This window comes from Pongo abelii, chromosome 21 (genome assembly GCF_028885655.2).
Source record: "Pongo abelii isolate AG06213 chromosome 21, NHGRI_mPonAbe1-v2.0_pri, whole genome shotgun sequence".
Taxonomy (NCBI): domain Eukaryota; kingdom Metazoa; phylum Chordata; class Mammalia; order Primates; family Hominidae; genus Pongo; species Pongo abelii.
In genome coordinates, this window is record NC_072006.2 from 31,240,866 (window position 1) to 31,268,430 (window position 27,565).

General features: G+C 52.6%; 1 protein-coding gene across 4 annotated transcripts in view; it reads right to left on the reverse strand.

The window, feature by feature from the left end:
• Positions 1 to 420: 420 nt before the first annotated feature.
• The window catches only part of SMOX (spermine oxidase), a 39,114-nt gene continuing 11,969 nt past the window's right edge, over positions 421 to 27,565 (reverse strand). Inside the window, exons 1-8 of one of the 4 annotated variants that reach the window (XM_054541694.2) lie at positions 21,780 to 21,896; positions 13,062 to 13,295; positions 10,777 to 11,003; positions 5,880 to 6,053; positions 5,008 to 5,767; positions 4,202 to 4,362; positions 1,317 to 1,406; positions 421 to 878 (exon numbers count right to left, since the gene is read on the reverse strand). In XM_054541694.2, coding sequence (XP_054397669.1) covers positions 741 to 878; positions 1,317 to 1,406; positions 4,202 to 4,362; positions 5,008 to 5,767; positions 5,880 to 6,053; positions 10,777 to 11,003; positions 13,062 to 13,269 — 1,758 coding nt within the window. In that variant the 5' untranslated portion in view covers positions 13,270 to 13,295; positions 21,780 to 21,896 and the 3' untranslated portion in view covers positions 421 to 740. Of the gene's footprint in view, positions 879 to 1,316; positions 1,407 to 4,201; positions 4,363 to 5,007; positions 5,768 to 5,879; positions 6,054 to 10,776; positions 11,004 to 13,061; positions 13,296 to 21,779; positions 21,897 to 27,565 lie in introns of those variants that run through there. The other 3 variants (XM_024239026.3, XM_063720708.1, XM_024239027.3) reach the window with 3 other exon arrangements.

The following is a 27,565-nucleotide window of genomic DNA, read 5'->3' on the forward strand; positions in this document are numbered from 1 at the left end:
CACTCCAGCCTGGGCGACAGAGCAAGACTCCGTCTCAAAAAAAAGCAATGAACATACCTAGGCTTGGCATGGAGCCACCACCACTGGGGTCCCCCCCCACAGAACTCCTTTACTCCAGGCAGCGTGTCACTCAATTAAACTCAGAGAAGTCCAGCAAAAAGGGCCAGCAGGCAGACTCAGGCCAGACCTGAAGGAGCAGGTGTACAATGAGAGGCCCGTATTCCTGAGGGGCCTTACTGGCAGGAAGGTAAACACCCCAACAGATGGGGGGAGGGGACACCCCTTCCAGTAAAAGCAGCACCTTCCCTCTGGGGACACAGCCAGGCCAGGGCTCCCCAACCTTCTCCCTCTCACTCAAAGGTGGTGTGACAGAAATAAACACACACACATACACAGAGGCTGAGAAAACCAGAGAGAAGCTGAGGGGCAGGGGAGGGAGCCTTTTTTATTATCCCAAAATGCAAAGTATTGAAGGCACTTACAATAACAAGGCGGGACAGAGGGTAGGCAAGGGGGGCGCACGATCCAGCACAGAGGTAACTCAACGGCCCACCTGCTCACGGCCCAGCCTGGAGAAAAAGAAAAGCTACAGGGCCAGGTCTGAAGGCAGTCAGGGCGGCTAGCTCTACAGAAGATTAAAAATCCTTTCTACAGAGGATCAGGAAGGCAGGAGCACACGGCAGCAAGGGGCAGGCTGGAGGTCACAAGTTAGTGGCTCTTCTCAGCAGCGAGGACAGCCCTCAGGTCCCCTGCTGGAAGAGGTCTCGGTACATCTCTATGAGGCGGGCAGCCTCACGCTGGCCGGAGAGCAGAGCACCGTGGGTGGTGGAATAGTACTTGCGGTGGGTGGCCTCACCGGAAAACAGCACCTGCATGGGCTGGGGGGCGGGGATAGGGAGGTCAGGGTGGAGGAGCAGCAAAGGCCAGAAGGCCACAAGGCCACCCCTCTCCACCAGAACCTCCCATCCCAATGACAAATTAGAAAGGCTCTGAGACGCAGGTGCTGCTGCTTCCACAGGATGAAGAGCTGCCCATCCTATCTGGCCACTTTCCCCTGCTTCTTCCCTCGGCTCTTTCTGTCTTGAGGCCATTAGGAGTCCCAGCTCTGTGGTCTCAAAGGCTCTTTGTGCCTCTTACTTGTGAACTTGAGGCAGGTGGTTTAACCCTCCCTAAGCCTTGCTTTTCTCATCTTCCAAATGGGTTTACACCACCTACTTCAGAGGGTGGTTGTAAGGATTAAGGGAAATCATGTATCTAAAGCACTTAGAACCTGGAAGAACAAAGCACTCAATAAAGTCGGTGGTAATTTGACAAACCTTTACGGCGCCCCTGTTAGCATCCAGGGGCTGTTCTGGGCACTTGGAAGAGAAAAGGTGACCAGGCTGCTGCTTTGTGGAGCTTCCATGCTGGTGAGGAAGCCAGACATGAAACCCAATTACTAAACAGCGTCATACGTGATGGAATGGGTGTTTGCACAAGGCGCCGAAAGCCCAGAAAAGAGGCCCAGTGTCAGGGGATCCCACAAAGCTTCCCAGAGGACAGGACCTTTGAACTGGTTCTCGGAAGATGCTGAGTGAACAGACAGAGGGAAAGGTGGGGGCAAAAATGTACCAAAGCAGGCCTTGCTCGGGGGACAGTGAGAATTTTGGTACAGCCAGGGCTCTGCCTTGAGAAAGCAGGCTGTCTAGGTGAGGTCTAGGCAAGGTACAAGTTCTTGCACCCCAAGTTTGCATTTGGACTTTATCCTAGTTCCTCTCAAATTCAATGTGCAAGGCACCAGCTGTGGATCCTGATAAAATGCAGTTTTTATTTATTATTTTTGAGACAGTGTCTCACTCTATTGCCCCAGTTGGAGTGCAGTAACACGATCACAGCTCACTGCAGCCTCAACTTCCTGGGCTCAAGCAATCCTCCCATCTAAGCCTCCTAAGTAATTGGGACTACAGACACATACCACCACACCTGGCTAATTTTTTTTTAAATTTTTTGTTGAGATGGGGGTCTTACTTTGTTGCCCAGGCTGATCTTGAACTCCTGAGCTCAAGCCATCCTCCCACTTCAGCCTCCCATAGTGCTGGGATTATGGGCAAGAGCCTGCATCCCTGGCCAGAATGCAGAGTTTTTAATCCAGCAGGTCTGGGGTGGGCCGAGAGTCTGCATTTCTTTTTATTTATTTATTTATTTGTGTGTGTGTGTGTGTGTGTGTGTGTGTTTAGAGCGGGAGGGGTTGTTGTTTTTTGGTTTTTGTTTTGAGACAGGGTCTCGCTCTGTCACCCAGGCTGGAGTGCAATGGCATGATCTCAGCTCACTGCAACCTCCGCCTCCCGGGTTCAAGCAATTCTCATGCCTCAGCCTCCCAAGTAGCTAGAACTACAGGTGTGTACCACTATGCCTGGCTAATTTTGTATTTTTAGTAGAGACAGGGTTTCGCCATATTGGCCAGGCTGAGAATCTGCATTTCTAACTAGCTCCCAGGTGAGGCTGGTACTATCTACCTACCCTGAGTAGTGAGGCTGTATCCCACCACCAAGGAGCCCACAGAGGCTGTTACACTGAAAGGGGAGTTGTATGCTGTGTCAGCCTTGACCTCCTGGGCTCAAGTGATCCTCCCACCTCAGCCTCCCAAGTAGCTGGGACCACTCCCACATCCACCCATTCTCCTCTTTCTCCTCAATAACAAAGTCCTGATTTTTAACTGGGTCCATTGCCATCCAGAATAAAAATGATACTGCCCAGCCTCTCTAGCAGCTAGGTACAGTCATGTGTCTATGTTCTGGCCAATAAGCATTAAAGTGCACTGTTGCTTAGAGACACAGCTGACTCAGCTCCAAGGGCTCCCTTCTTGCCATTCTGCCTTTCTTCTTCCTTCCAGCCTAAGATGCAGATGTGAGAACTGGAGCTCCTGCAGCCCTCTTGGATCAGAAGATGGTCTTAAAGATGAGAGCCAGGTGCTAATGATACGGGATCCTGCTGCCTGCCTCCAGATTTCCTTTTGATTTTCCTTGTTTAAGTCACAGTTGTGTTTGCTTTGCTTTGCTTTTTGTTACATGCGCTAGTCCTAACTGACGCAAGTGAAAAGAGAAGATTTGCTTTTTAGAAGGATGGCTGTGGCAGCAGAAAGGGCCTTTCTGAGGACCTCTCTCTCTCTTTAAACACCAGCCCTTTTCTCTCTCCCTCTGAGCACAGTTGGGCAGGCACAGTAGATGCTGGTTGACTGAACTCTTCTTCATCAATTATACCAAATAATTGTTTTAAATATAACTCTGTTGAGTTTTAACATTTACTGTGTGTGTCTACTTGATGGGGGAAATTCAAAATCCACTTTATGGGAGCAAAAATATATATTTCAGATTTTTTTTTAAGTGTACAGTGGCATAATTGTGGAGCATCAGTAATCTAAACTTTATTTTCTAAAATATTTTGGGAAAACATTTCCATTGAATCGGTGCTGTCCAATAGGACATTCCTATCACTATATAATTTACTAAGGTAACCTCTAGCCACATGTGGCTATTGAACTTGAAGTGTGACTAGTGCAACCAAGGAACAAAAACTTTACTGTATTGGCCAAGTGTGGTGGCTCATTCCTATAATCCTAGCACTTCAGGAGGTTGAGGCGGGAGGATAGCTTGAGCCCAGGAGTTCAAGACCAGCCTAGCAGTATGATGAAACCCCGTCTCTACCAAAAAAAAAAAAATACAAAAATTAGCTGGACATGGTGGCGTGCCGGCATGCCTGTGGTCCCAGCTACTTGGGAGGCTGAGGTGGGAGGATCACTTGAGCCCACGAGGTCAAGGCTGCAGTGAGCTGTGATCGCACCACTACACCCCAGCCTGAAGTATAGACAGAGCAAGACGCTGTCTCAAAAAAGAAAAAACAAACACTGTATTAATTTAAATTTTTATAAATTAATTGAAATTGAAAGCGGCCGATAGTTACCATGCTGGCCAGCACAGCACAGAATAGCTCAGTTTTCATAACATCAAGAAAACATTTTAAGTTTCCATTTGATTCCATTTTTTCTTCCAGATATTAAGTGCACAGTTTTCTCCTTGTGTTCTCTCTCATTCAGAAGCTACTCTATCCCTGCCTCACCTGAGCACCCCTTAGTGAACACTACCCTAGCCCTCCTCACCCTGGACCAGACACACATACAAAATACACCCACAGCTCCCCTCCTCACCCCAAACGCCCTGCTTACCGCTGTCTTTGAGCTCTCCGTGTACGGCAGGGGCTTGGCCAGCTTCTCCACATCTGCCCCGCTGGAGCCCACCTGCGTGTATGAATAGGAGCCGCGGAAGCAGGGGTTGCTGCCCCAGGCCGAGCGCAAGATTCGCCGAGGTTTTGGAATGTTGGGGTTCCCTGATGGGGAGTCAGAAAAGCCAAGAGGAGGGAGGATAAGAAATGCCTGCATATGGAAGATGACCCCAAAGGGACAACCCCCCCACCCCACCTCCAGGGCTCCGGGAGGACTAGACTGCCAGGGGTAGGCATGGAGGATAGAAGAGGAAGGAGGGAGGCTGGGGCTCGAGCTGTGTACCCACTCAGCACCTCCTGTGACCCCCAGCAAAACACTCCACCTTACTTTTCCTATCTATCTGAAAACACATGACACATAATCATGTTTCCCCGCCTAATGTCAGGGGTTCTTGTGAGGCCCTCCTGGAATAGTGGGTGAAAAAGGTTGAGCTGAAAGACTCAGAGAGTAAAAGGCATATCCAGCTCTTAGCAACAGAGCACAATGGGCGGTGATCTCTGAGTGTTTTACCATCAGCCCTTAGAAAGAGGGAAGAGACACAGCGCCCATAATTCTGAGTGTTTCAAGTTCTAAACTGTCAGCAATTGAAGAGCCTTTGGCTGAATGTGGCACCCTGCAGTGGCTCTCCCGTGGGGCACAGCATCCGAGCTTCTCCTCTGGGGAGGAGAGAGCTGCCATGGGTCCACCAGAGGAGGGCAGGTGAGGAAGAAGCAGGGTGGGGGAAGCGGGTCGTGGGGCACGTGGCGCACCTGTGAACTGACGCAGCATCTCCGTGCAGATCTCGGCCACTGCCTCGTCATCACACTTCTCCATGACGAGGGCCTCCTCCCCACAGATCCAGCCGCTCAGTACATGGCCATAGCGCTCAGGCGGGTAGAGGACATCAAAGCCACAGATTTTGCGGTACCAGAGCTCAGGTGGGTAGGTGAGGGTGTGGCTCTCCGCTTCGTCCTCCCACACAAACTGTAGGCTGTTGCACTCAGGGCCCCAGAAGGGCTCCTCGAATTCCAGAAAGATCTTGTCGGTGGTGCCAATGCCCAGGCGGTGGATGGCAGCCACCTTCTCTGTGGGCAGGCCTGGCCGGAAGAAACTGGTGTACTGCCTCTTCAGCACGCCCAGCGACACGGTCACAATCACATGGTCCACCGGGATCAGCTCACAGTCCTCGCACTCCACCACCACCGGCCACTGCTCATCCTCATCCCACCTGCCCCCCCGGGGCTCCTCTCCACCCTGGCCACCCTCCCCAGTGTCGTGATTGTGGTCACCCTCACCCCGGGGCTCAATCTCAGGGCCTCTGGGGCGGGCTGAGGCCTGGTCCCAATGAATGCAGCGGACAGGTTTCCCTAGCTGGATGACGTGGGCAGGGATGCCCTCCGCCAGCAGCTCCACAACCCGCATGAAGCCCGAGGGGATGATGTGGTGAGCGCCGGGGATCTCGGTCCACTCCCCGAAGGCGCTCAGGGACACCTCGTCCATGCTGTGTGAGCTGCTCTCACAGCTCTCCACCTGCGGGAAGACCCAAGGAGAAGCCAGGTGACCGCCAGGGTTGGGCAGGGGTAGGAGCAGCGCAGCCCTCCTCAGACCCAGACGCCCCCAGAATCCGTCTTCCTCAAGATACCTTCAGGTACTGCTGGATCATGGCGAGCTTCAGGCGCTTGGTAGCCTCTGGGTCATCAGGGTCATTCCTGATGCGGTTACGCACCTCCTCTCGGGTGAACACCCCCACGCTATTTTGACTTTCAGCATTGACTGGTTTATCGTGCCGGAAGAACTCCTGGGTCAAGTTATAGACCTGCCAGAGAGACCCCATGAGACTGAAAACACCTCATCACACCTCCATCTCAAACAGAAGGCCCCCAACCCAAACCCACCAGTTCCCAGGTGTCCCTTGGATGCACTGAGCCCCTGGTCTCTGTCCCTTAGGGATCTGATGTTGCACTCAATGCTGCACCAACAGTCAAGGCCCTGGGCAGCCACCTCCTCGCCTCCGGCCTGTCGGGGAGGTGGGATAAGCCCCGGAGGCTTTCCTGCTGGGCTCTCGCTTAGGACAATGTGAAACATTTGGTGCCCATACAGTCTGTGGGAAAGAAGCCACCCCTCATGGACTCTGCATGGGCCTCCACGGGCTCCACCTCCCACTGGAGGATGGGCATTTGCACACATTTACCTGTTCCAAGAACCATACACACACTTTCCCTGCCACCCCCGCCCAAGTGTGTCTGCTTTGCCTGCTCCCAAGAGGGCAGTCTGGAGCTGTGGCCTGGCCAGCAGAAGGGCCCCTGAAGACTGGAGACACCTCCCTGGGCCTGTACAGCTCCCTACAAAGCACCCCCTTTGCTTCAGGCCTCAGCCACGAGTAAGGAAGCTGAGATGCAGTGGGGAAGACAGGAACACAAAAGCCAGGGTCTCAGGAGGCCCCAGTGTGCCAAGGAAGGGAGATGCATTTCACGGGCACATTTCAGCAAGAACTCCAGCCCACACCTCATCAACAGATAACGATGATCAGTCGCTTGGAAAGGGGTCTGACTGCCCGCCCGACCCCTGTGCCTGCTTCATATACAGCCCCCACTAAGCACTGGGCAGAGCTCCCTGAAGGAAGTAAGCCAGTCCAGGGATCCCCAGAAGCAACATGTACTCAACATTTACTGGGCTCTGTGCAGGACACAGCTTGTAATGTGGGCGAAACAGTCCCTGCCCCTCCCCTCACTCCAGCTGGGGAGACAGTCCACGATTGGGCTGCCGTGATAGGAAAGAACCCGGGGCTGTGAGGTCAATGCAGACAACCCTGGGCAGCTGGGAGACAGCCAGGGTAGAGAGGAGAGGGAGAAGAAAAGCATTTCAGGCAGAGGGAACAGCAACCTCAAAGATGGAGAAGCAGTCAGGAATCCTGAAGGGGTTTAGTTTTGCTGGAGGGGGCAGCAAGGAGAGAGGATCTGAGAGCCGACTTTGGAAGGGCAGGCAGGGTCCAGGGCATAAAGGACTGAGAGTTATTCCAAGTACTCTGGATGTGATCCAAGGCCCTGGCATCGCTGGAGGGTTGTGAGCAAGAAGGCGGCAGGATCACATGCCCACAGCTGTCATTCTTCCCAGGACACCAGCTAATGGAGGCTCCTTGGCTGAGCCTCTGTGGCTGAGCTGATGAATGGTTTGTTTCCCTTCCTAAAGTGAGTGTGGTCAGCACACATGTCTGGGAATGGTGTCTGCCCTGTCCCCCAGCCCTGGGCTAGGCCCTGGGGCCACAGGGTGAAGGAAGATGGCAAAGCACAGTGATGTCCACCACCCGCCGCCACCACCATCTCACTCAAGGGGAAGGCCTCCACCTGAGACACAGACATGAATTAAACTTATCTCTGGAGACTAAATTATAAAGAAGAAAGTGAGGGAAATTGTTTTGTCTTGCCTCCCTGCAATCAGGAGATGCTGAGTGGTGAGCCTTAGCTGGAGTCCTCAGCAAATTCTTCACCCAGGACCACTGCCAAGGGTCAGGCTTTCAATTTGCCTCCTCCCTGGGTTTTTCCCTTGGGCGATAAGCAACATGGTAGCCAGTCCTTAGCTTATGTTAACTAGAGGCCAAAATGCCCAGCTGAGGAGTAACGAATTTAGTCCATCGACATGACTCTTTGTATCAGCCACCAACTAGGGCAGCCTTCACCGAACATGGGTGTATCACATGGCACAGTCTCCTCTCCTGGGTTATTCGACACCTTCCCAATGTGACCCAAGGAAAATGGGACAGGTCTGTGACAGCTAATAATACTCACCCCAATTCTCATTAAGCACTTATCATTGGCTCTCATTCAATCTTCATAATACTATGAGGTAGGTACCACCATGCCCATTTTACAGAAGAGGAAAGTAAGGCTCAGAGAGGCTCAATAACCTGCTCAAGATTCCACAGCTAATAAATGGGAGAACTGGTATTTGATCAAGGCAGTCTTACTCCAGAAACTAAGCTCTAGATGATACTATTGCACAAACTCATTTATTTGTTAATAAATAAAATACATTCAAATGAGTGGCTCTTCAACGTCATCATCTTTGGGGGCTGCATATTTATTATGAAGCTACACTGAGGCAAGGTTTCACGTGCTTAGAGCACACCTCCTCAGAATGGGCTCTAGGATTGGTTAAAAGCCACACAAAGAAATCTTGACATCATGGTTACGCCTTATCCTTTTGACTCAAAACATCACCACCGAGATAATCCACCATATCCACTCCATATCCACAATGCACACTCTTGACTTTCAAAAATCAAACCCACCAGCAGAATTTGATGTTGATCTACTTTTAAAGACATTTAAAAGAACAAACCATGGGCCCTGAAAGTCATTTTCAAGAGGCATCCATGTTTGAATCACTCACAATAACCTGGGAATCAGGCTGGGGCTGATTTCCAGCAGAACAGAAAGGTCTACTTTGAAGAATACTAGTTCTTATTTGACCCATTAACAATTCAGTCTCTTTGCACATGAGTGAGAATGCACATTACAATGGACTGCACACAACGTACCTTGTTGGTGCACACACACAAGACACTGAGTGTGCCTGTCCTCCATAGAGCAGGGACCACCCCAAAGCAAGGGTCATGTCTCCTTTCTCATGCCCAAGAGATTAGAAAATGCACAATAGGCTGGGCGCAGTGGCTCACGCTTGTAATCCCAGCACTTTGGGAGGCCGAGGTGGGCAGATCACCTGAGGTCAGCAGTTCGACACCAGCCTGACCAATATAGAGAAACCCCGTTTCTACTAAAAATACAAAATTAGCTGGGCATGGTGGTACATGCCTATAATCCCAGCTACTCAGGAGGCTGAGGCAGGAGAATCGCTTGAACCCGGGAGGCGGAGGTTGCGGTGAGCTGAGATCGTGCCATCATACTCTAGCCTGGACAACAAGAGCGAAACTCCGCCTCAAAAAAAAAAAAAAAGAAAGAAAAGAAAACGCACAATAGGTGTTTGCTGGCCAAATTACTGACCTGGAGTGAAGGATCATTACACCATAAATTACAAGCTATCAGATGACAGGGCCTACACATTACTTTGCTTGTTCAGTGCGGTTCACACAGCTAAAGAATACTAACAATATTAATAATTTTTTTAAAATCTGAATAAAACAAGGATGTGTGCCATTGCCACTTCTATCCAACACTGCACTGAGATACTAACCAGTGCAATAAGGCAAGAAAAAAAACTGTCTACAGCTGTGCTATCCAACACAGTAGCTACTAGACACCTGTAGCAATTTAAAATTAAGAAATTAGGCCGGGCATGGTGGCTCACGTCTGTAATCCCGGCACTTTGGGAGGCCAAGGTGGGCTGATCATGAAGTCAGGAGTTTGAGACCAACCTGAACAACATGGTGAAACCCTGTCTCTACTAAAAATACAAAAATTAGCTGGGCATGTCACGCGCCTGTAATCCCAGCTACTCAGAAGGCTGAGGCAGGAGAATCGCTTGAACCAGAGAGGTAGAGGTTGCAGTGAGCTGAGATTGCGCCACTGCATTCCAGTCTGGACGACAGAGCGAGACTCCATCTCAAAAACAAAAAACAAAAAAAAAAATTAAATATTCAGTTCCTCAGTTTTACTTGCATCATCTCAAGTGCTCAAGAGCCAAATGTGGCTAGTGACTACCACACTGCAGAGCACAGGTCTAAAACATCACCATCACTGTGGAAAGTTCTATCAGATAAATGCTGGTCTAATGACTAGAAAGGAAAAAAAGACAAAATTCTCATTTTTTGTGTAGAGTTATATACATAAATTCCAAAATATTATTAGAATATAAATTAATATAATTAACATAATAGATATATTATTAGAATTAAAAATAATTTAGCAAGGTAACAAATCAATATATAAAAATCAATTCTATTTCTATATATCAGAAACAATTAGAAAATAAAGTTTTTCAGAATTACTATTTATGGCCAGGCGTGGTGGCTCACACCTGTAATCCCAGCACTTTGGGAGGCTGAGGCAGGCAGATCACGAGGTCAGGAGTTCAAAACCAGTCTGGCCAACACAGTGAAACCTTGTCTCTATTAAAAATACAAAAATTAGCCAGGCATGGTGGCACGCGCCTGTAATCTCAGTTACTTGCTTGGGAGGTGGAGGCAGGAGAATTGCTTGAACCCAGGAGGCGGAGGTTGCAGTGAGCTGAGATCGCACCACAGCACTCCAGCCTGGGCGACAGATCGAGACTCCGTCTCAAAAAAAAAAAACTACTACTTATAAGAGTATCCAAAAACAACAGCAACAACCATCACCACCACCCCCACATACCTAGTAATAAATCTAACAGAAGATGTTTAAGGGCTTTTTAAAGGAATATTTAATCACACGTATCAATAATCTCTTGCCTAATACTTTCCCACTGAATATCTTCATTTTACCCTCACATTATCCTGGTTTTCCAAATGCAGGGCCCAGAGAGTGTGCAGAGACACGACCAGAATCACAGACCTCCCAGGTCTCCCCATGCCCTTATGCCCAGCTACTCTGCTCACACCTCACCTCGTTGTATAAATCGCTGAATTCCTCAACCACGTCCTTGGGGATCCTGCGGCCGTGGTTGGTAAGGTAGCAGGCCACGCCATTCTTGGAATAGAGGCTGATGCGGCCCACGCTGCGTTCCCCATCGGTTGTCTCTTCCAGGAGGCCGTTGGCTTCTGCTAGATGATAGATAGGATTCCCATGGGAGCCATGGATCCAGGTGGCTCCCAGCTCAAAGGTGGCGTGTCCTGAGGGTGACAACAGCAGGCCCTTAGAGGCTTAGGGACTTCTCCAGAGAGGGTCAGCACTGCTTCCCCCTTCTTCCTCCAAGAGGGTCTTTCCACCCCTACAACAGGGCAGGAAAGAGCTTGAACTTCCACTGCTGGCAACCAACGAAGGTCCTCAGTGAAAAGTTCCCACTGAAAACCACCTTATAGCTAAGATAACTGCCACCTTGGATGACTCTGTGATTTGTCCCAGAGTCGCCTTACTGGACCAGTTAGAAGGCTCTTCTTTTTCAGTCCCACCTTTTTCTCAGGTAACACCAGATATCAGACCCCACTTCCTCACTGGTGCCTCCTCACCCGGGAGAAGCACTGTGGGTACCTGAGGGTCCCCACCTGGCCTTTTTTCAATTCTCCAACATCCCCAGTGGCTCCAAGATCTAAAGCATTTCCCAGACAGAAAATGGCCCCCTCCAAATTCAGCATAGGGCAGGAGAGAAGTCCAAACATCCCAGTTTGCAAGATTCCCCCAAAATGCAATCTAAAGCACACTTTCAGGGAAAGTGAAGCCCTCTACATCCTTTGACACAGTACAAAAAACCCTGAGAGCCGGACTGGGGCAGGGGACATCTCGTGGGTCCAAGTTGGGATGGCCTGGGAACTAGGTCTACTACCCCATCCCCAGCCAAGGTATCATATACTCTGAGGCAAGTTGCCTCTGTGCCTGGGCCTCAGTTTCTTCTTCTGATGCTGCAGAAACTGTCTCCTTCTCCCATTCCTCTCCATCCCTACCTAGCTCCCAGGGAAGCTGAAACAGTGAAAGGAAAATAGAAATTTTGGGGGGTGTTTTGTTTTGTTTTTGCAGGCCTGCTTCAAGATATATGTGGTACATTTTTTGCCAAGATAGTCACAATGATTCCTCCTATCTTTGTACACACACCCCTTTGCAACGTGACTTTGCCATTCCTCCCATGAGAAGGTGGAGTTTGTTTCCCTGCAGACACTCTTGTGTGTGCCAGGGGAAAAGGGACAACTTTAGGTATGCCTTGGAGGAAATGCTGTAGGGGAAGACACTTAAGGTGATCCAAGTTTCTACAAGAGGCCCAGGCAGGCGGATCACCTGAGGTCAGGAGTTCAAGACCAGCCTGGCCAACATGGTGAAACGCTCGTCTCTACTAAGAATACAAAAATTAGCCAGGCGTGGTGGCACACACCTGTAATCCCAGCTACTTGGGAGGCTAAGGCAGGAGAATCTCTTGAATCCCGGAAGCGGAGGTTGCAGTGAACCAAGATCATGCCACCGCGCTCCAGCCTGGGCGACAGAGCAAGACTTTGTCTCAAAAAAAAAAAAAAAAATCCTCTAGAGGATCAATGTAGCCACACATTCCAGGCCATGTGTGGTCTCACTGGGTCATTTTCATGGTTTCTACCCACCCAACCCCTCAATGGTCAGACCTCCTCCCCCCGACCCCAGTTGGGAAGCTAGGGATTTCGGGCAATTTCCCCACTCTCTGAGATCCCTGGCAAAGTCTGCCCACCCCTAGGGCAAGTCTCTTACCTGGCTGCTTTCTCCAGGGTCCTCATTGCTCTGCAACCTAGACAGATCCACTTCCCAGATAATCCCAAGACCTGCCCATCACACACATGGAGGCCCAAAATCCTCTTTCATCTCTGCTAACCCAGGATCCTACTGCTCCAGGGCTAGCTCTCAGTCATGTTATACTAATTCACAATCAAAAGTTAACAACTACTAGGACCTTGCAGAAGAATTTCACTTCTTGTGAAATAGAAACTTGCCCACTCAGTACCAAGAGAGCTTGGGTGTCCACTCCCTCCTAAACACTGTGAACACTAGGTCAGAAGCAAGCCAGCATTCTCCACAAGTGAAAGTCAGGGCCCTACCATGCCCACCTCAGAGGGCTGCCACGAGGAGCGAAGGAAGCTTCTGGAAAACGCCCAGGCAGGATGCATGATGGAACATTTATCCCAGAAGCTAAAATAATGAGATTTCAGGCAGAGCCGGGAATTAGGAGACTAAAGGTGACCTGGGGAGGTGGCTAGGCTGGACTGGGTGGCACTTACCAAGTTTCACACTCTGCACACGGCCTCCGATGTGGCTGGAAGCCTCAAGCACAGTGACATCCGTGAAGCCCTGCTCAAGAAGCGCTTTGGCTGCAGCCAGGCCAGCCAAGCCGGCACCGATCACCACCACACGAGGCTGTCCCCTTCTCCGTAGGCCACGACTGAGAGGGTCATCCGCACTGTCTCCACTGGATTCACAACTTTGCATACCGTCCGTGCTCACCTTCTAGGAACCTGCAGGGGGAGGAGGTGTCACAGCTTAGTGGCTCTGCCTTCACTTCCCACCTGCCCCAAGGGACACTCAGGGCTTTCATCACACTCTGCCCTCTGTTGTGGGTGGGGGGACCTGGAGTCCTCTCCCTCCCTCTCTGAGGACCTGGACAAGAAGAGCCACCTCCAAAGGAGCAGGGAGGGAGGAAAGAATAAATAAGGGAAGGTGGCAGGAAGGGAGGAAAAAAGGAAGAAAGGGAGGGAAGGAGAAAGTAAGGGAGGGATGCATTTTGGGTCCCCACCAGCAGGCAGGAGACCTGGGAGCCCATCTTAAGCCCCTGAAATTCTCAATCCCACCCCCAAACTTGTTAGGCACTGCTTCTTCCCTGATCACAGGCCCCAAAGTGGAGATGAAAGGCAGCCAGTGAGGAGATGACCAAGAAGGCTACAGTCAGGAGAGACTAGGGCTTGGGGCTGCTGATTCTGGACCAGCTCAGCATGGCATAACTGCTGTGGTCCACCTGGTGCCAATACCAGGATGCTCACACAGACCCCGGATACTTGCCTGGACCCCAAGATACTCACACAGACCCCCCCAGGATACTCACACAGACCCCAGGATACTTGCCTGGACCCCAGGATACTTGCATGGACCCCAAGATATTCACACAAACCTCAGGATACTCACACAGACCCCAGGATACTTGCACACACAACCCTGGACCCTCTGCTCTCTCTCCTTTGCCTGGCTTTTCCCTGGCACTCTCTCTCTCTCTTTCCCTTGCCCCTTCTCTTGTCTCTGGCTTTCTGTTGGTCTTTCACAGCCTCAACGAAGTGGCAATTTGGTGGGCAGGACATAGTCCCGCCCTCCGCCAAGAAAGTGCCACGAGGCCTGCAACCAACAAGCCTGCTATTCCGGGTAGGTTGTTTTCCCAGCCACCCAGTCCCTCAGCCACCACAAAGCAGCAAGGAGCCCAGGAAACAGTGGACCAAGAGGACCCATGGCACCAGAGGCCAGACATGAAATTGACAGTTACACTAAGCCAGTTTGCTCAGAGACGCCAGACTAGGGGAGCTGATGGCTGGGAGGCCAAGGGGGTCCCCAAATCTGGCCCCAGGGCTAGGAGAGGCTGCTTTTCTCTTCCCAGAATGACCCGGGGGGTTTGGAGGTATCTGGGGGCCACCCTGAGGAACAACTCAGCTCAGATGCTGTCCCTATTCCTTCCCCGATTCAAGCAATTTAGATTCCAGTTGTCTTTGCTGAGGTTTAAGTGGCAGAAGTTGCAGAATCTAATAGTATCCAGGATCTAACAGGGAACAAATGTGGGTGGAAGGTGGCTGCCGGACAGCAAACAAGGGGCACTGTCACCCATACCTAATAAAGCTGCGCATAACTGTTCCCATGACATAGCAATCCCACTCTTAAGAATACACCCAACAGAAAGAGGGCACATTCCACCAAAGACACATGTTAAAGAGTGTGCACAGCAGCTATATTCATAACAGCCTGAAAATAAAAACATCCCACAGGTCTATCAGCAGGAGAACAGAGACATATACGGTGCTGTATGTAGCATGTCCATACCACGGACTATTCTTCAGCAATAGACAGAACCCAACTACTGATACTCCCAACCACACAGATGCACCTCAATCACACACTGAGCAAAAGAAGCCAGAGACAAGGGCACGGACTGTATGACTTCATTCACACGAAGCTCAGGAAGAGGCAAACCCAATCTGTGAAGCCAGAGGTCAGAAGAGAGGTTAGGAGGCAGGGAGATGACTGAAGGGGGCAGGAGGGGCCTTTCTGGGGTAGAGGGAATAAATATCTTAATCTGAAGGGTGGGTACCCAGTGCACGTATGAAGATTCGCTGAGCTGCACAGTTGAGATATGTGTAATTCACTGTATGTATCTACATAGACCTCACTAACAAGATAGTCATTCCTGCCCTCCAATCAATCCGTCAAAGGCTGCCACACTGACTTTCTTCTCCATGCATTTCAGGGTCTGACCACCGAGGTTTCTATACCGCTTGGAACCGCAGCGTCCTTAACATCACTTAAGTGACATGGGTGAGCAAAGGAGGCTTTTTTCGAAATACGCTTAGGCTGAGAAGCTGCTCTTTGTGCCTCCCCCGCCCATTCCACCTGCCCCTGCGATGCCTGGGCCTGGACGGGAATCCTCCCTCCACCCCCCCACCCACCCTCCAGCCCCTAAAAGTCCTCCAAGTCCCCCTGAGACCCAGGCCCGCCAACTCCGTGCAGAATCGGTTCCCAAAAGGGCCGGTAGGTGGCGCCCGAGACCCGGAGCCACATCCGGGCAGCCTCCAGTTCGGAGGCAAGGGCTCCCGCTCCCCTTCCCAGACAGCGGGTGTCGCGCTTTCGCTGGGGATGAGGCCACGCCGGGAGCAGGGCGGCTCTGGCCCTTTTCTCCTCCCTGCCTCTGTCCTCTGACTCCCGTCCCTCTCCTCCCTCGCCCCAGAGATGCTAGGTCCTGCCTCTCTCCCGGGAGGACACGGATCAGGGCTGGCTCCAGTCCTCCCACACCCTACCCCAGGTTCTCCTTCCTGCAAACTAAATTTAGAGGTGAGGATGTGGCCGCCTGCATGGGGCGGGCGGGGAGGGTCAGCGGTGATGCCGCCGGATGTCTGCCAGCCGGGCCGGGACGCTGCGTCAGGTCGGTAAACACGCGGCGTGCTCCGGAGGGGCCGCGCCAGCTGCGACGGGGACGCCGCCACCCTGGGCACCCTGGACTGACGTGGCGCCGCAACCCGCCCGGCGGGTCTGCCCCAGGCCACCCCACACACAGTCTCCTATCCACTACGGAAAGGGATGGCTGCAGTGGCTCTCACGCCTTACTGGTGGAACCCCTTCTTAAAAAGCTGCTATGGGGGTCAGGGTGTAGCAGGTAGTAAATTGGGGGTCCCCCTCACCCCAGGCTCCCTGGAGCACCACCTCTGAAAACCAGGGGACCAGATAAGCTCCAGCGTTGGGAATTCAGGATAAAGGAACAGCGCTCGGTGCCAGCAGGGCCGTCCCAGCCAGCTACCTGCCTTCCCTGCTCCCAGAGCCATGCATGGCCCGCTTGTCCTCACCGCTCCGTTGTGACCGTCAAATAAGGCCCTCCATGGATGTCACAAGACTGTCAACATTTTCAAGGGCCTCGTGCATGAAAATAATTTGTCAAGTGCAGAAGCTACATCATGAGCAGACTGTCTTTGGAACAAGCTGTGGAATGGACCGTGGAATGAATGCAGGCAGCCACTCTGCCTCCAGCACAGAAAGAACCCCCAGCTCCCTGCACCTGGTCTCAGAGACTTTGAACTCAAACAGACATCGCACACGGAATGCCACGCAAGTAAGCAGGGGCCATGTGAGTCCCCTGCATCCTGACCCTCACAGCTAATCCCACAGTCCTGTCCCTCCTCAGGCCCTGTCCCAGATAAGCCTGTCAATCCCCGATGCCTCCAGGAAGCCAGAGGAGCCCCCTACACAGCCCACAGAGGGCAGAGAAATGAGTCTGTCCTGTGGCCCTGATATCATCCCATGGAGCCAGCACACCCTGGCCAGCAGCGTCCTTAACATCACTTAATCATCCCGTGGAGCCAGCACACCCTGGGGTCCAACTGAAAGGGAGAGAGAGAACATAGTCAGGACACCTACTGTGTGCTAAATGCCTGGTGGGGAGTGGGGGCACTAAGGGGCAACTTGTTTTCTGATGGTTTGTGTCATCGTCTCCTTTCCCTTCTGGGTTTTGTTTTTTTATTGTTGTTGTTTTAATGTATGAGAAACTGCCTTATTGAGGAAGGAGAATCGCTTAAATGGTCCTCGGTGCCTGCCCTGTCCTTCTCTCGCCTTGGGGAAAGAAAGAAAGAAATAACATCCGCTCCTTGATCTGTATGCACAGGAGAAACAGAACACCCTGTACTTTTTGAGCAGATAAAGGAGAGAAGAAAAAAGTGCTGGCTCAGCCAGGCAGGGAAGAGGAGGAGGGCGGGCAACAGACACTTGCCTTCTTGCTCCTGCTTCCATGGCAAAGTGGGGGTGTGAGCCTCTTGCCCAGTGCCTGCATCCACGCCTTGAGTTTATTCTCCATGTCCCCAAGCAGGCAATGCCTGGGACTGCCAAGAAATCAGGCCAGCCAGGGCATGAGTGCACCCCCCGGTCCCCTGGCAATTTCATCCAAGATACCACGCAGCCAGTTCTCCAGCCTGCAGGCCACCGCCTCCCCCAGCTGTCCAGAGCCGCCACCACCCTGACTGAAGTGTCCCAAGACGCCACACTGGACACAGGAAGGCAGCAGGGTATGGAGAGAGGAAAAGAGGGAGGAAAAACCCCGTCCTGTGGCAGGGTTGCCAAAGACGGATGAATAGAATAAAGACTCAGCGGTCAGGTGACCAGAGTGGGCACGAGCCACCAAAGTTTGTGTGAACTGCCACTTCTTCATCCCATCCCTGGAACATCCTCCCCAATTTCATTTTGACACCCTCAGAAATTTACACTCTAGTTGCAGTGAGCTGAGATGGCACCACGGTGCTCCAGCCTGGGCAACAGAGTGAGACCCTGTCTCAGAAAACAAAAGTGAAGAAATTTACACTCCAGCAAGTACCTTCTAATGGCCAAATACTAGAGACACGTGTTAGTCCTGGTCTCCAACGTTTGACCCTGCCAAGCCCCGCTTGGAAATGCCCAGAACTAAACTGGGGGCACCGCCTAACTCCTGGCACTTTCCTCACTGAGGTCAAATTACAGGACCACCAAGCAGTCCCTAGGCTCAAATCTGGAGTCACCCTTAGTGGGAGACCCTCCTCATTCATTGGGTCAAGCCATGGCAACCCCACAGCCTGAATCATGTCACCTCTACCCCCAACTGCGCCAGAAGCACCCCACACCCCGCCTCCTTTATGTGAGCCTCATCCATGTGGGTCTCAATCTCCCAGCCCCACCCTCCAAGGACAAGCACAGCTGGGCATCTCGCTGGCCAGGGAATATAATTCAGCAATTCACTGAGCACCTACTATGTAGCAGGCCTGGGGAAGATCTCTGCATGTCAGCCTTGCCCTCTAGACCCAGCTGGCCTTTCTAGCTTCAGTTCTCATTCACAACTCCCCCCCAAAACATACACACAGACCCCCAACTTCACCAAAAGTCTGGAGCCTCCCCAGCCCAGCCCACCTGAAGGCCTGCAGGAAACAGCCTCCCTCATACACATCAGAGAAGCTGGTTGTGGGTTCTCTTAACATATGCACAGCCTTATGTGATTTCAGGGCTGGGTGTTGCTCGAACCACCAGCAAGGCCTGCTCCATTACTGTTTCCTGAAGCAACAGACACCCTTGAAATGTCAGTCCCTCGTACTGGTTCTGCACTGTCACCTGACCCCCAGCCTACCCCCAAAGCACAGGCATCTCACCCCAGGAAATTCTGTGGTCTGTTATCTCAAGAACGAGGCTGAAGCCCCACAGCCACGGAGCAGGGCTGACGTCCCTGGCTAGACTGGTGAGCCCCTGCCCAAGGTGAGCGCGGCCAAACCCTGTGAGTGAACCACAGTGGAATCAATCACCCAGCTGGGTGTGCGGTGCCCTTTCTTTAACATTGAAGCCCACCTCAGCATCGCCCAAAAATCAGCACATCACTCCCTTTCCAAGAGTGGCTACTGAAACAAAACAGTGCCAGGAGAGGCCAGCCTCCCGTACCCCACACCCTTCCAAGACGCCCCTCACAAGAGATAAAAATCTGGCCAGGTGTGGTCAGAGCCATTACAGGTAGTTCATGCCTGTAATCTCGGCACTTTGGGAGGCCAAGGTGGGAGGATCACTTGAGCCCAGGAGTTAAGAGACCAGCCTGGACAACATAGTGAGACCTAGTTTCTACTAAAAATTAAAAATTGCAAACATATTCAGACTATCTGAAACATAAACAATAAAAATAAAATTTAAAAAATTAGCCAGTTGTGGTGAAATGTACCTGTAGTCCCAGCTACACCGGAGACCAAGGAGGAAGGATGGCTTGAGCCTGGGAGTTCAAGGTTGCAATGAGCTATGATAGCGCCACAGCACTCTAGTCTGGGCGACAGAGCAAGACCCTGTCTCTAAAATAAAATAAAATAAAATAAAATAAAATAGAGCATTAATTTTAAAAAGAGAGAGACAGCCAGGCATGGTGGCTCATGCCTGTAATCCCAGCACTTGAGGAGGCCGAGGCAGGCGGATCACTTGAAATCAGGAGTTTGAGACCAACCTGGCCAACATGGTGAAACCCTGTCTCTACTAAAAATACAAAAATTAGCCAGATGTGGTGGCGGGTGCCTGTAATCCCAGCTACTCGGGAGGCTGAGGCAGGGGAATCACTTGAACCCAGGAGGTAGAGGATGCAGTGAGTCAAGATCGCGCCACTGCATTCCAGCCTGGGTGACAGAGCGAGACTCCGTCTCAAAAAAAAAAAAAAAAGAGAGAGAGAGAAACACAAAACTCCTACCCATCTCTGGCCCCCTCTGAACACAGGCTATTCCCAAGTGTGCCTGAGCCCTGCCTTTTTCTCAAGGTCACCCCAGGATGAATTTCCTAATCCATTTCCCAGAGAAGAAGAGTGAGGCTCCCAGGAAATTGGCCCACCTGGCTCACTTTGCCTGGCTCCCCTTGGGGCCCAGGACTCCACCAGCTGAAGTGCCCCAAAATAGACCCAGCCCTTCCACCAGCCTCCTCCCTCCTCCAATCCCACATCTGCTCATGAGACCTGTTCAGGGCTGTGGTGCCCTCGGCAGTAGGGGACAGCTCACTTGCCCCCTTCCCAACCAGCCTCGGGGACTTTAAACCTCTCTTCCCAATGGAGACTTCTGGTCCCTGAGGGCAGCAGCCCCACCTCAGTTTCCCCATGCCCCCTCCCCACCCCCCCCACCCCCTGCCCCGCTCTTTCTCAGGTTTCTAACAGGAGGAGAGGGAGTGGGAAGGAAGCTGGGGAGCTGATCCAGGGGCACATCTTTGGACTGCCTGGAAGTCTGGGGAGGGATTTGGATTCTTGAGGCCCCCCAGACAATGCAATTATTCTTCAAATGTAAAAACGCCCAGAAATCCCAGACCAGCTGCTTTGCACAACGGCCCAGACAAAGGGGCTCTGTGTCTGCGGTGAGGCTCCTCCCACCCCTCAACCAGGGAGGGGCTGGGCCCCAGCTCCTCCCAGCCAGACCCTCCCCAGCCTCCTCACTCAGGCCGGCCAGGAAGTAAAAGGACTGCTGGGCCAGGCTGGGCTGCCACGGAGGGAGAAGCGGGGTACAGGTGTAGGGAACACAGCAGGGGCAGCTCATGAACCCAGGAGACAGAAGAGGAGGGAGAGAACACTGGCCCAGACCTGGGAATCAGGCCCCAGCTCAATCTCTACTTTGCCAGGTGACCCCTGGGCCAGTGTCTTCCCTTCTCCAGGCCCCACTTGGCCAACACCTCTGAACTCACTGCAAGGACGCACCCTCTGTACCCCACCACCCAGGCACACTTGTCTAAGCCCTATCTGATATTTAAAGGCTTCCTTTGGTCTTCAAGCTTTCCCATCTGTAAAATGGGGATAGGTACAGCTGACTTGTAGGAAGATTAAATTAGCACAGGTAAAAGGTGTGGCCACTGCAAAGGTCATCTCGGAGAAGGCGGGAGAGGGAGGAAGATCCCCAAAGAGACCAGTATAGAAGTCACATTTCCTAGGGCCCAGAGCTCTGTCCCACTTATAGAAGAACCCCAATCTTCATCTGAGCTCAGAACCCAGCCTTCACCTTGGCCCCAACCCTACTATCAGGCTGGACCTTGACACTGACATCATGCAGGCACCTCACATCTGTATCTGACTGACCCCAACCCAATACTGACTCGGCCTGACCATCCTCCCCATTGTTGAGGGGAAGGGGGCATCAGAGGTGGTGGCCATTAGCCAGCTCCAAGCTCATGAAAGGGAAAAACTGTGGGAGCCTCTTTCAGCAGAGCCCCCGCCCCCAGCAATGTCCCTGGCCCTCACAGGCCAAAAACAGGGAAGGGCTCCATCATCCTGCCTGGCACCCAGACTTCTTTCCAATTACATTGTCATTGCTACCCACATTTCTTCCCTAAAATCATAAAGTCCCTAAAAGCACAACTTTAAAAAGGCTTTGTAAGCGAATTTCAGATGAGAAGAAGTGAGCCAGGGGGCCTTGGCAGGCATGTGTTGCAAGGAGAAGCAGCCATTGATTCAGTGCATGGAGGGACAGAGCCAAAGACACGGCCCCGACAGGCACTGAGAGGCAAGAGCGGGAGGCCCCCCGGAGAGGTGAGCACTCTGGGGCCGTCTCTGTTTCCCTTGGTGTCCTGCATACCACCGAGGTTCATTGTTTCAGAACCCTTTTGCCTGGGAGGCATAAGGTGATTTTATAGCTCCCTGTAGGGGCAGACCCAGGAGACTACTCAACTAGAAACCTAACTGGGGGTAGAGGAGGGGAAGAAAGCTCAGAAAGAAGCCAGAGAGGCAGGGAGGGCACAGTGGCTCACACCTGTAATTCCAGCACTTTGGGAGGCCAAGGCAGGAGGATTGCTTCAGTCTAGGAAGTCGAGGCTACGGTGAACCATGATCACACCACTGCACTCCAGCCTGGGAGACAGAGCAAGACCTTGTCTCAAAAAAAAGAAGTCAGACAAAGGGCAGGGTCTTTATGAAAGCTCACTGAGGGCCTTGATGACAGTGTCAGAGAAAGAAACAGGTAGAGATGAGCCAGAACAGAGCTTGGTACTGCAATTACTTCCCCAGGCCACACCCCTGCAGCTTTATCCCAAGCCCCACCCTATAGGTCCCACCTTCAGCAAAAATTAGCAACTCGATCACACTCTGACAATAGATTAGATCAGGCGCTGGGCACAATTGCTCTGAACACCTCCTGTGAACTTTACAAGCTCTGGGCCAGCCCCACCAACTAAGTTTCCACTTCCAGGCTCCTCACACCCCATGCCCTGCTTCCCATCTTTGTGTATGTCTATCTGCAGATGTCCCTGGCTTGCCAGATAGATAGTCACCTCTCAGCAGGCAGAACCCACATTCTTCCCCTCAGATTCCAGATCTTCCAGAGGTAGGCAAGCTCCATGCCCTCTCAGCAACCAGAGATCTGCTGGGAGGACTGTGCCACTCCAGATGCTCCTAGAGAAGATGAACTGCCCAGCAGCAGCCTCTGCCACTAACCAGTGTGGCCTTGGGAGAGTCTGTTAGCACTTGAACCTCATTTTCCCCATTTGTCAAATGGGGAAAATCACCCCTACCCTGAGAGAGGCCAGCCCTGACTCCCGAACCTATTCACCAGCCTCCTGTATCCCCAGCAGAGTCTACTGCAGCTCCCTTTAGTGGCTCTCAGGATAAAACCCCATGGTCTGGATTCCCTCCCTGTGAGCAGGACCTAACATCCCAACTCTGAATTCCCCTCCAGGAAGTCATCAACCACAAAGGTGTAAGAAAGACCAGGCCCAGAATGGTGGCTCACGCCTGTAATTCCAGTGCTTTAGGAAGCTGAGGTGGGAGGATTGCTTGAGGTCAGGAGGTTGAGACCAGCCTGGGCAACATAGCAAGACCCTGTCTCTGCAAAAATAAAAATTTAAAAGTTAGCTAGGGCCGGGCACGGTGGCTCAGGCCTGTAATCCCAGCACTTTGGGAGGCCGAGGCAGGCGGATCACAAAGTCAGGAGTTCGAGACCAGCCTGGCCAACATGGTGAAACCCTGTCTCTACTAAAAATACAAAAATTAGCCAGGTGTGGTGGCGCGTGCCTGTTAATCCCAGCTACTTAGGAGGCTGAGGCAGGAGAATCACTTGAACCTCAGAGGCGGAGGTTGCAGTGAGCCAAGATCACCCCACTGCACTCTAGCCTGGGCGACAGAGCAAGACTCTGTCTCAAAAAAAAAAAAAAACTTAGCTAGGGCATGGTGATGCACAACTGGAGTCCCAGCTACTCCAAAGGCTAAGGTGGGAGGATCACCTGAGCCCAGGTGTGTAAGGCTGCAATGAGCTATGATCATGCCACTGTACTCCACTATAGGCGACCTTGTCTCTAAAGAAAAAAAAACACCACAGAGCCGGTCACTGCCCTGGTGAATACGTTGGTGCAAGACTGCCCTTGGTAACAGCAGACCAGGCCACTGGCAGGGGAGGGCCAACAGGCGATGGTGCTCACAGCTGCTCGCTTCCTTATAAAAAAAAGTCTCCTGACACAGCGGAAACCCAGAGAGGGAATACTAGCTTCAAGACCAAGGTATCAGCCCTGTTTCGAGGCACCCAAGTCACCACAGCCTTCGGCGAACCCCAGGAAGAGACACTTCTCTTACACACACACACACAAATCATGAAAGCATATTTCCTTATGTTTCATTTGACGACCCAACTTAATAAATAGTCCCATCCTTTGGGAACACCTTATAGTACCACGGTTTTCACACAGGTCCTGGGGTCTGATACTGGCTTTGAATACCAGTCATTTGAATCCCCAGCACTTATTAGATGAGTGATCTAAGCCTCAGTTTCCTCATCAGTAAAATCAGGATAAAGTGTGCCTACCTCACAGGGGTGTGTGACAATGCATGCAGAGGGCTTATCCCAGAGCCAGGTGTGTAGCAGCAATAGCCCTTATGTTTTCCTACAGGCCCCAGTCTGCACACTAGTGGTAGTCACCGCAGGTAAGATCGGGCCGGGTGACAGGCAGGGGTGGGGATGAAGGAAGCCCAGCCAGTAGACAGATCACAGATCGCCCTGCAGAATGATTCCAGAGCAGGGCCCCAGGCCTCAGAGAGAGCCACCCTACCCCACAGAGGCACTGTTATGGAATGACAATGGGAAGAACAGGGGATCAGGATAGAAGGGTCACCCCACTATCCTACTTGGTAGGGGTGCTTGGACTCCCAGGCTAGGGCTGTGAAGCTGCAGGTGCAACAACAGGACAATTTGTGTGGCCACCAGCCTCTAAGATGCCCCTCAATGATCCCCATCTCCTGGGATTCATGCCTTGGTGTAGTTCTCTCCCAAGCTGACCACTGCAGCTAACAGGATATTGCAGAAATGATGGAATGTTACTTCTGAAACTAGACATAAAAGACACTGTGGCTTCCACCTTGCTCTCTTGGGCAGCTTACTCTGGGAGAAGCCAGTCACCATGTGGGGAGGACACTCAAACAACCCTGGGGCAGCCCACAGGGCACGGAACTGAGCCCTCCCATCAACAGCCAAACAATCCTGCCAAGCATGTGAGCACACCATCTTGGAAGCAAATCCTCCTGCTCCCTTCAGACGACTGCAGCGCTGGCTGACACTGTGACTGCAACCTCATTAGAGACCCCGAGCCAGAACCACCCAACTAAACTGCTACCAAATTCCCGACCTACAGAAACTGTGAGCATAATAAATGCTTACTGCCATTTTAAGCTACCGGTTTCGGGGTCATTGAACAATAGGTAACTAAGAGTTAGCATCTCTCTCTCTCCCCAGAGACTCCCCATAGTGGAAGTCCCCAGGTAAACACTCCCCCAACCAACCCCACTCAGGGCCTCAGACCCTGCTGTTCTGAAATGCAGAGCTAGGATGAAGCGGGCAGGGAGCCTGGCCCAGGCCCTACAGCTTACAAGGCCCAAGAGAGAGGAATTTCTCCCAACCAGTACATTAGACTCACCTGGAGATTTTTACAAATAACCCCTACCTATACCAGGTCATCTAAATTAGACTCTCTGGGGTGGGGCCCAACCATGGATTTTTTTTTTTTTTTTTTTTTTTTTTTTAGGGACCTACACAATGCTAATGTACAGCCAAGGCTCAGGTTCCAGTTGCAGCCTCCTGGCCAGCCCAGAGCCACTGAGGTCTGACAGTGCAGGAGAGGAGGAGGCAGAGAGAGCCACAAGGCCAGGAAGTGCCCAAGCTCCCTCCACCCTGGGCTTAGGCTTGGGTCTCCCTCCACCCCACTGCTTCCCAGCTCCCAAAGCCCTCTGCTCTCCAGGCATACAAAGCACCTCAGGCCGCACAGATGTCCTTGCCCAACCTTGCTCACACACCACCACACACAGCCACATCCTCCCCGTCTTTCTCTCTGCATCTCAACACCCTCTTCAGGTCCAACCTCTGCGCTGGGACTGCTCTCTTGGAAGACAGGAGCCAGGAAGCAGGAATGGGGTCTAGCTCTGAGTGATCTTGGAAAGACCGTTTCCTCATTCGCAAAATGGGAATGACCATCACATCTGTTCTGCTCTCTGCTGGGTCCAAGCCTCCTCATCAGAAGTCCTTAGAGAGACCTATATTTATATGTTTTGTCTCCCCCAAGATGCACCCTTGCCTGGCCCTGCATCAGCCCCTGGAGATTCCGCAGCAATGGATTAAAGAGACAGGGCCCTGCCCTGAGGCTCACAGCCAGTGAACTCAAAGGTACAGAAATAAGGATCATGAAGAATTCAAGAGACGATGGGAAGGAAGACCTAATGGAGGGTGGAAGAGGGGGTGGAAATTCCCAGGAGAGAGAAGTGAGCTCCACGCAGGGAAACCGCACGTGCAGAGGCTCAGAGGCACTGCTAACAGTATCATCTCTCAACGTGTGATTCCAGCGCTGTCCCTTTTCTCTCTCTCCGGGAACTCACCTGGACTGGCTTGGAATCCCCTGGTCCCACACTAGGCACTCTCCTGAGCTTCCTCCATGACTGCAGTAGCCGCCTCACCCCGCCCTGGGAGTTGGGAGTCGGGAGTGGGGAGTGGGGAAGGCTTCCAGCGTCAGGTGGGGAGAACACACCTCCCGCCTCCGCTCAGGGCCTGCCCCAGCGCCACCCGTGCCACCCTGCGCTTCCTGGGCAGGTCAGCCATGCAGGTTGGCTCCCCGAGGCACCCTGGGGAAGGGCAGGAGGCACACCTGCCAGGAGGCACACGACCTGCCGCCCAAGGCACCAGGAAGGGGGCGGGGCAGGCACAGGTGCTGGAGACACACAGGCCCTGCCACCCGGTGGCCGCCACCGTGAGTGGGAGTCTGGATGGGCTCCGGGCAGGCGGGGGGCACGTTCCCCGCCTAGGGTGGGACCAGTGCTAAGGAGACTAGAGAAAAGCACAGAGAGGGTTTGTGAGTGAGCCCTAAGGCAGGGACGGGAGTAGCAGGGGACAGATTTTTTGTTCATTCAAAAAGGTTTCTGGAGGGCTACCTGTGCCAGGCACTGTCCGAGGCACTGGGGATACTGCAACACCCAGACGCCTCCCCTTAAGGATCTGTCAGGTCAGAGAAAAGCAGGGCGGGGAGACAGGAAACTAACTGCTTGCACAGGGGCGTCAGAGAAGGCCTCCTGCCAAGGCAACTCTGCAGCAGAGGAGGTGCAGTGCTGTATCAACCTCCTGGGGACTTGCTGAATGGCAGGATGTGGGGTGAGGGCAAGGGCCACATCAGCATGACCTGGGTGACCAGGCATGACACCGCTGGGACAAACCCAGACCAGTTCTAACTGTGTCAACTGGTCATCATCTTTGCCCTTCACAACAAGCTGGTGGGGTCAGAAAAATGACAGAAGCCAAATACCTTGGTGCAGGACTGCAGTGGGGAGGTCAGCCCAGGGGTCTGATTACTAAGCCCAGTTCTCTCCTCCAGGCTATCAGCAGGGTTGGGAGAGCTTCTCCAAGCTGCCTGCCATCACAGGGCCAAGCACACCCCCAAACAGAGCCCGCTGCATCAGGCATCACCTGCAGGCATGGCCCCGACGTGAGTCAGTGTCCCCAGCGCCACCCAGCACAGAGATCCGCCCATTCTGCAGCCTGGGCACTTGACGCCTGGGAGGTGTGAGCTGGCAGCTGAGGGGGTGGCTTCCCGGTGGGGCTTCTCCCCTATCCCTGCCAGGAGCCGCAGCCTCACAATTCTGGGGTGAAGGAGAACAGCTCAGTCAGCACTTTCCGCTGACTCTTTCAAAACCACTTACAAGAACTGAGGCCTGTGAGCTCAGCCCGGGCGCAGTTCCCCCTCAGCGGCCCCTCGTGACTCTGCACAAAGCCCAACTGTGCTTCAGCTCCAGCCCCGGGGAGGGGGTGGGGTCTCCGGCAATCCCATCCTGTCTCCTGAGCCACAGGGTCCCACTCTACCCAGCCTGGGACCTGTGCTTTCTGCCCACAGAGAGACACGACAGCCCCAGTGTCAGAGCTGTCTGAGCTGTGCTGGATCCAGGCAGCCTTCCTCCCAGAAGGTGGAGACGGGCCTTCCTCCACTATAAACCCTTTTCCAGCACAAACACCTCTCTTATGGTGTCCACACAACATAATTTATCATAGAGCCAAGGTGGCATGCATAATCACGAAACGAA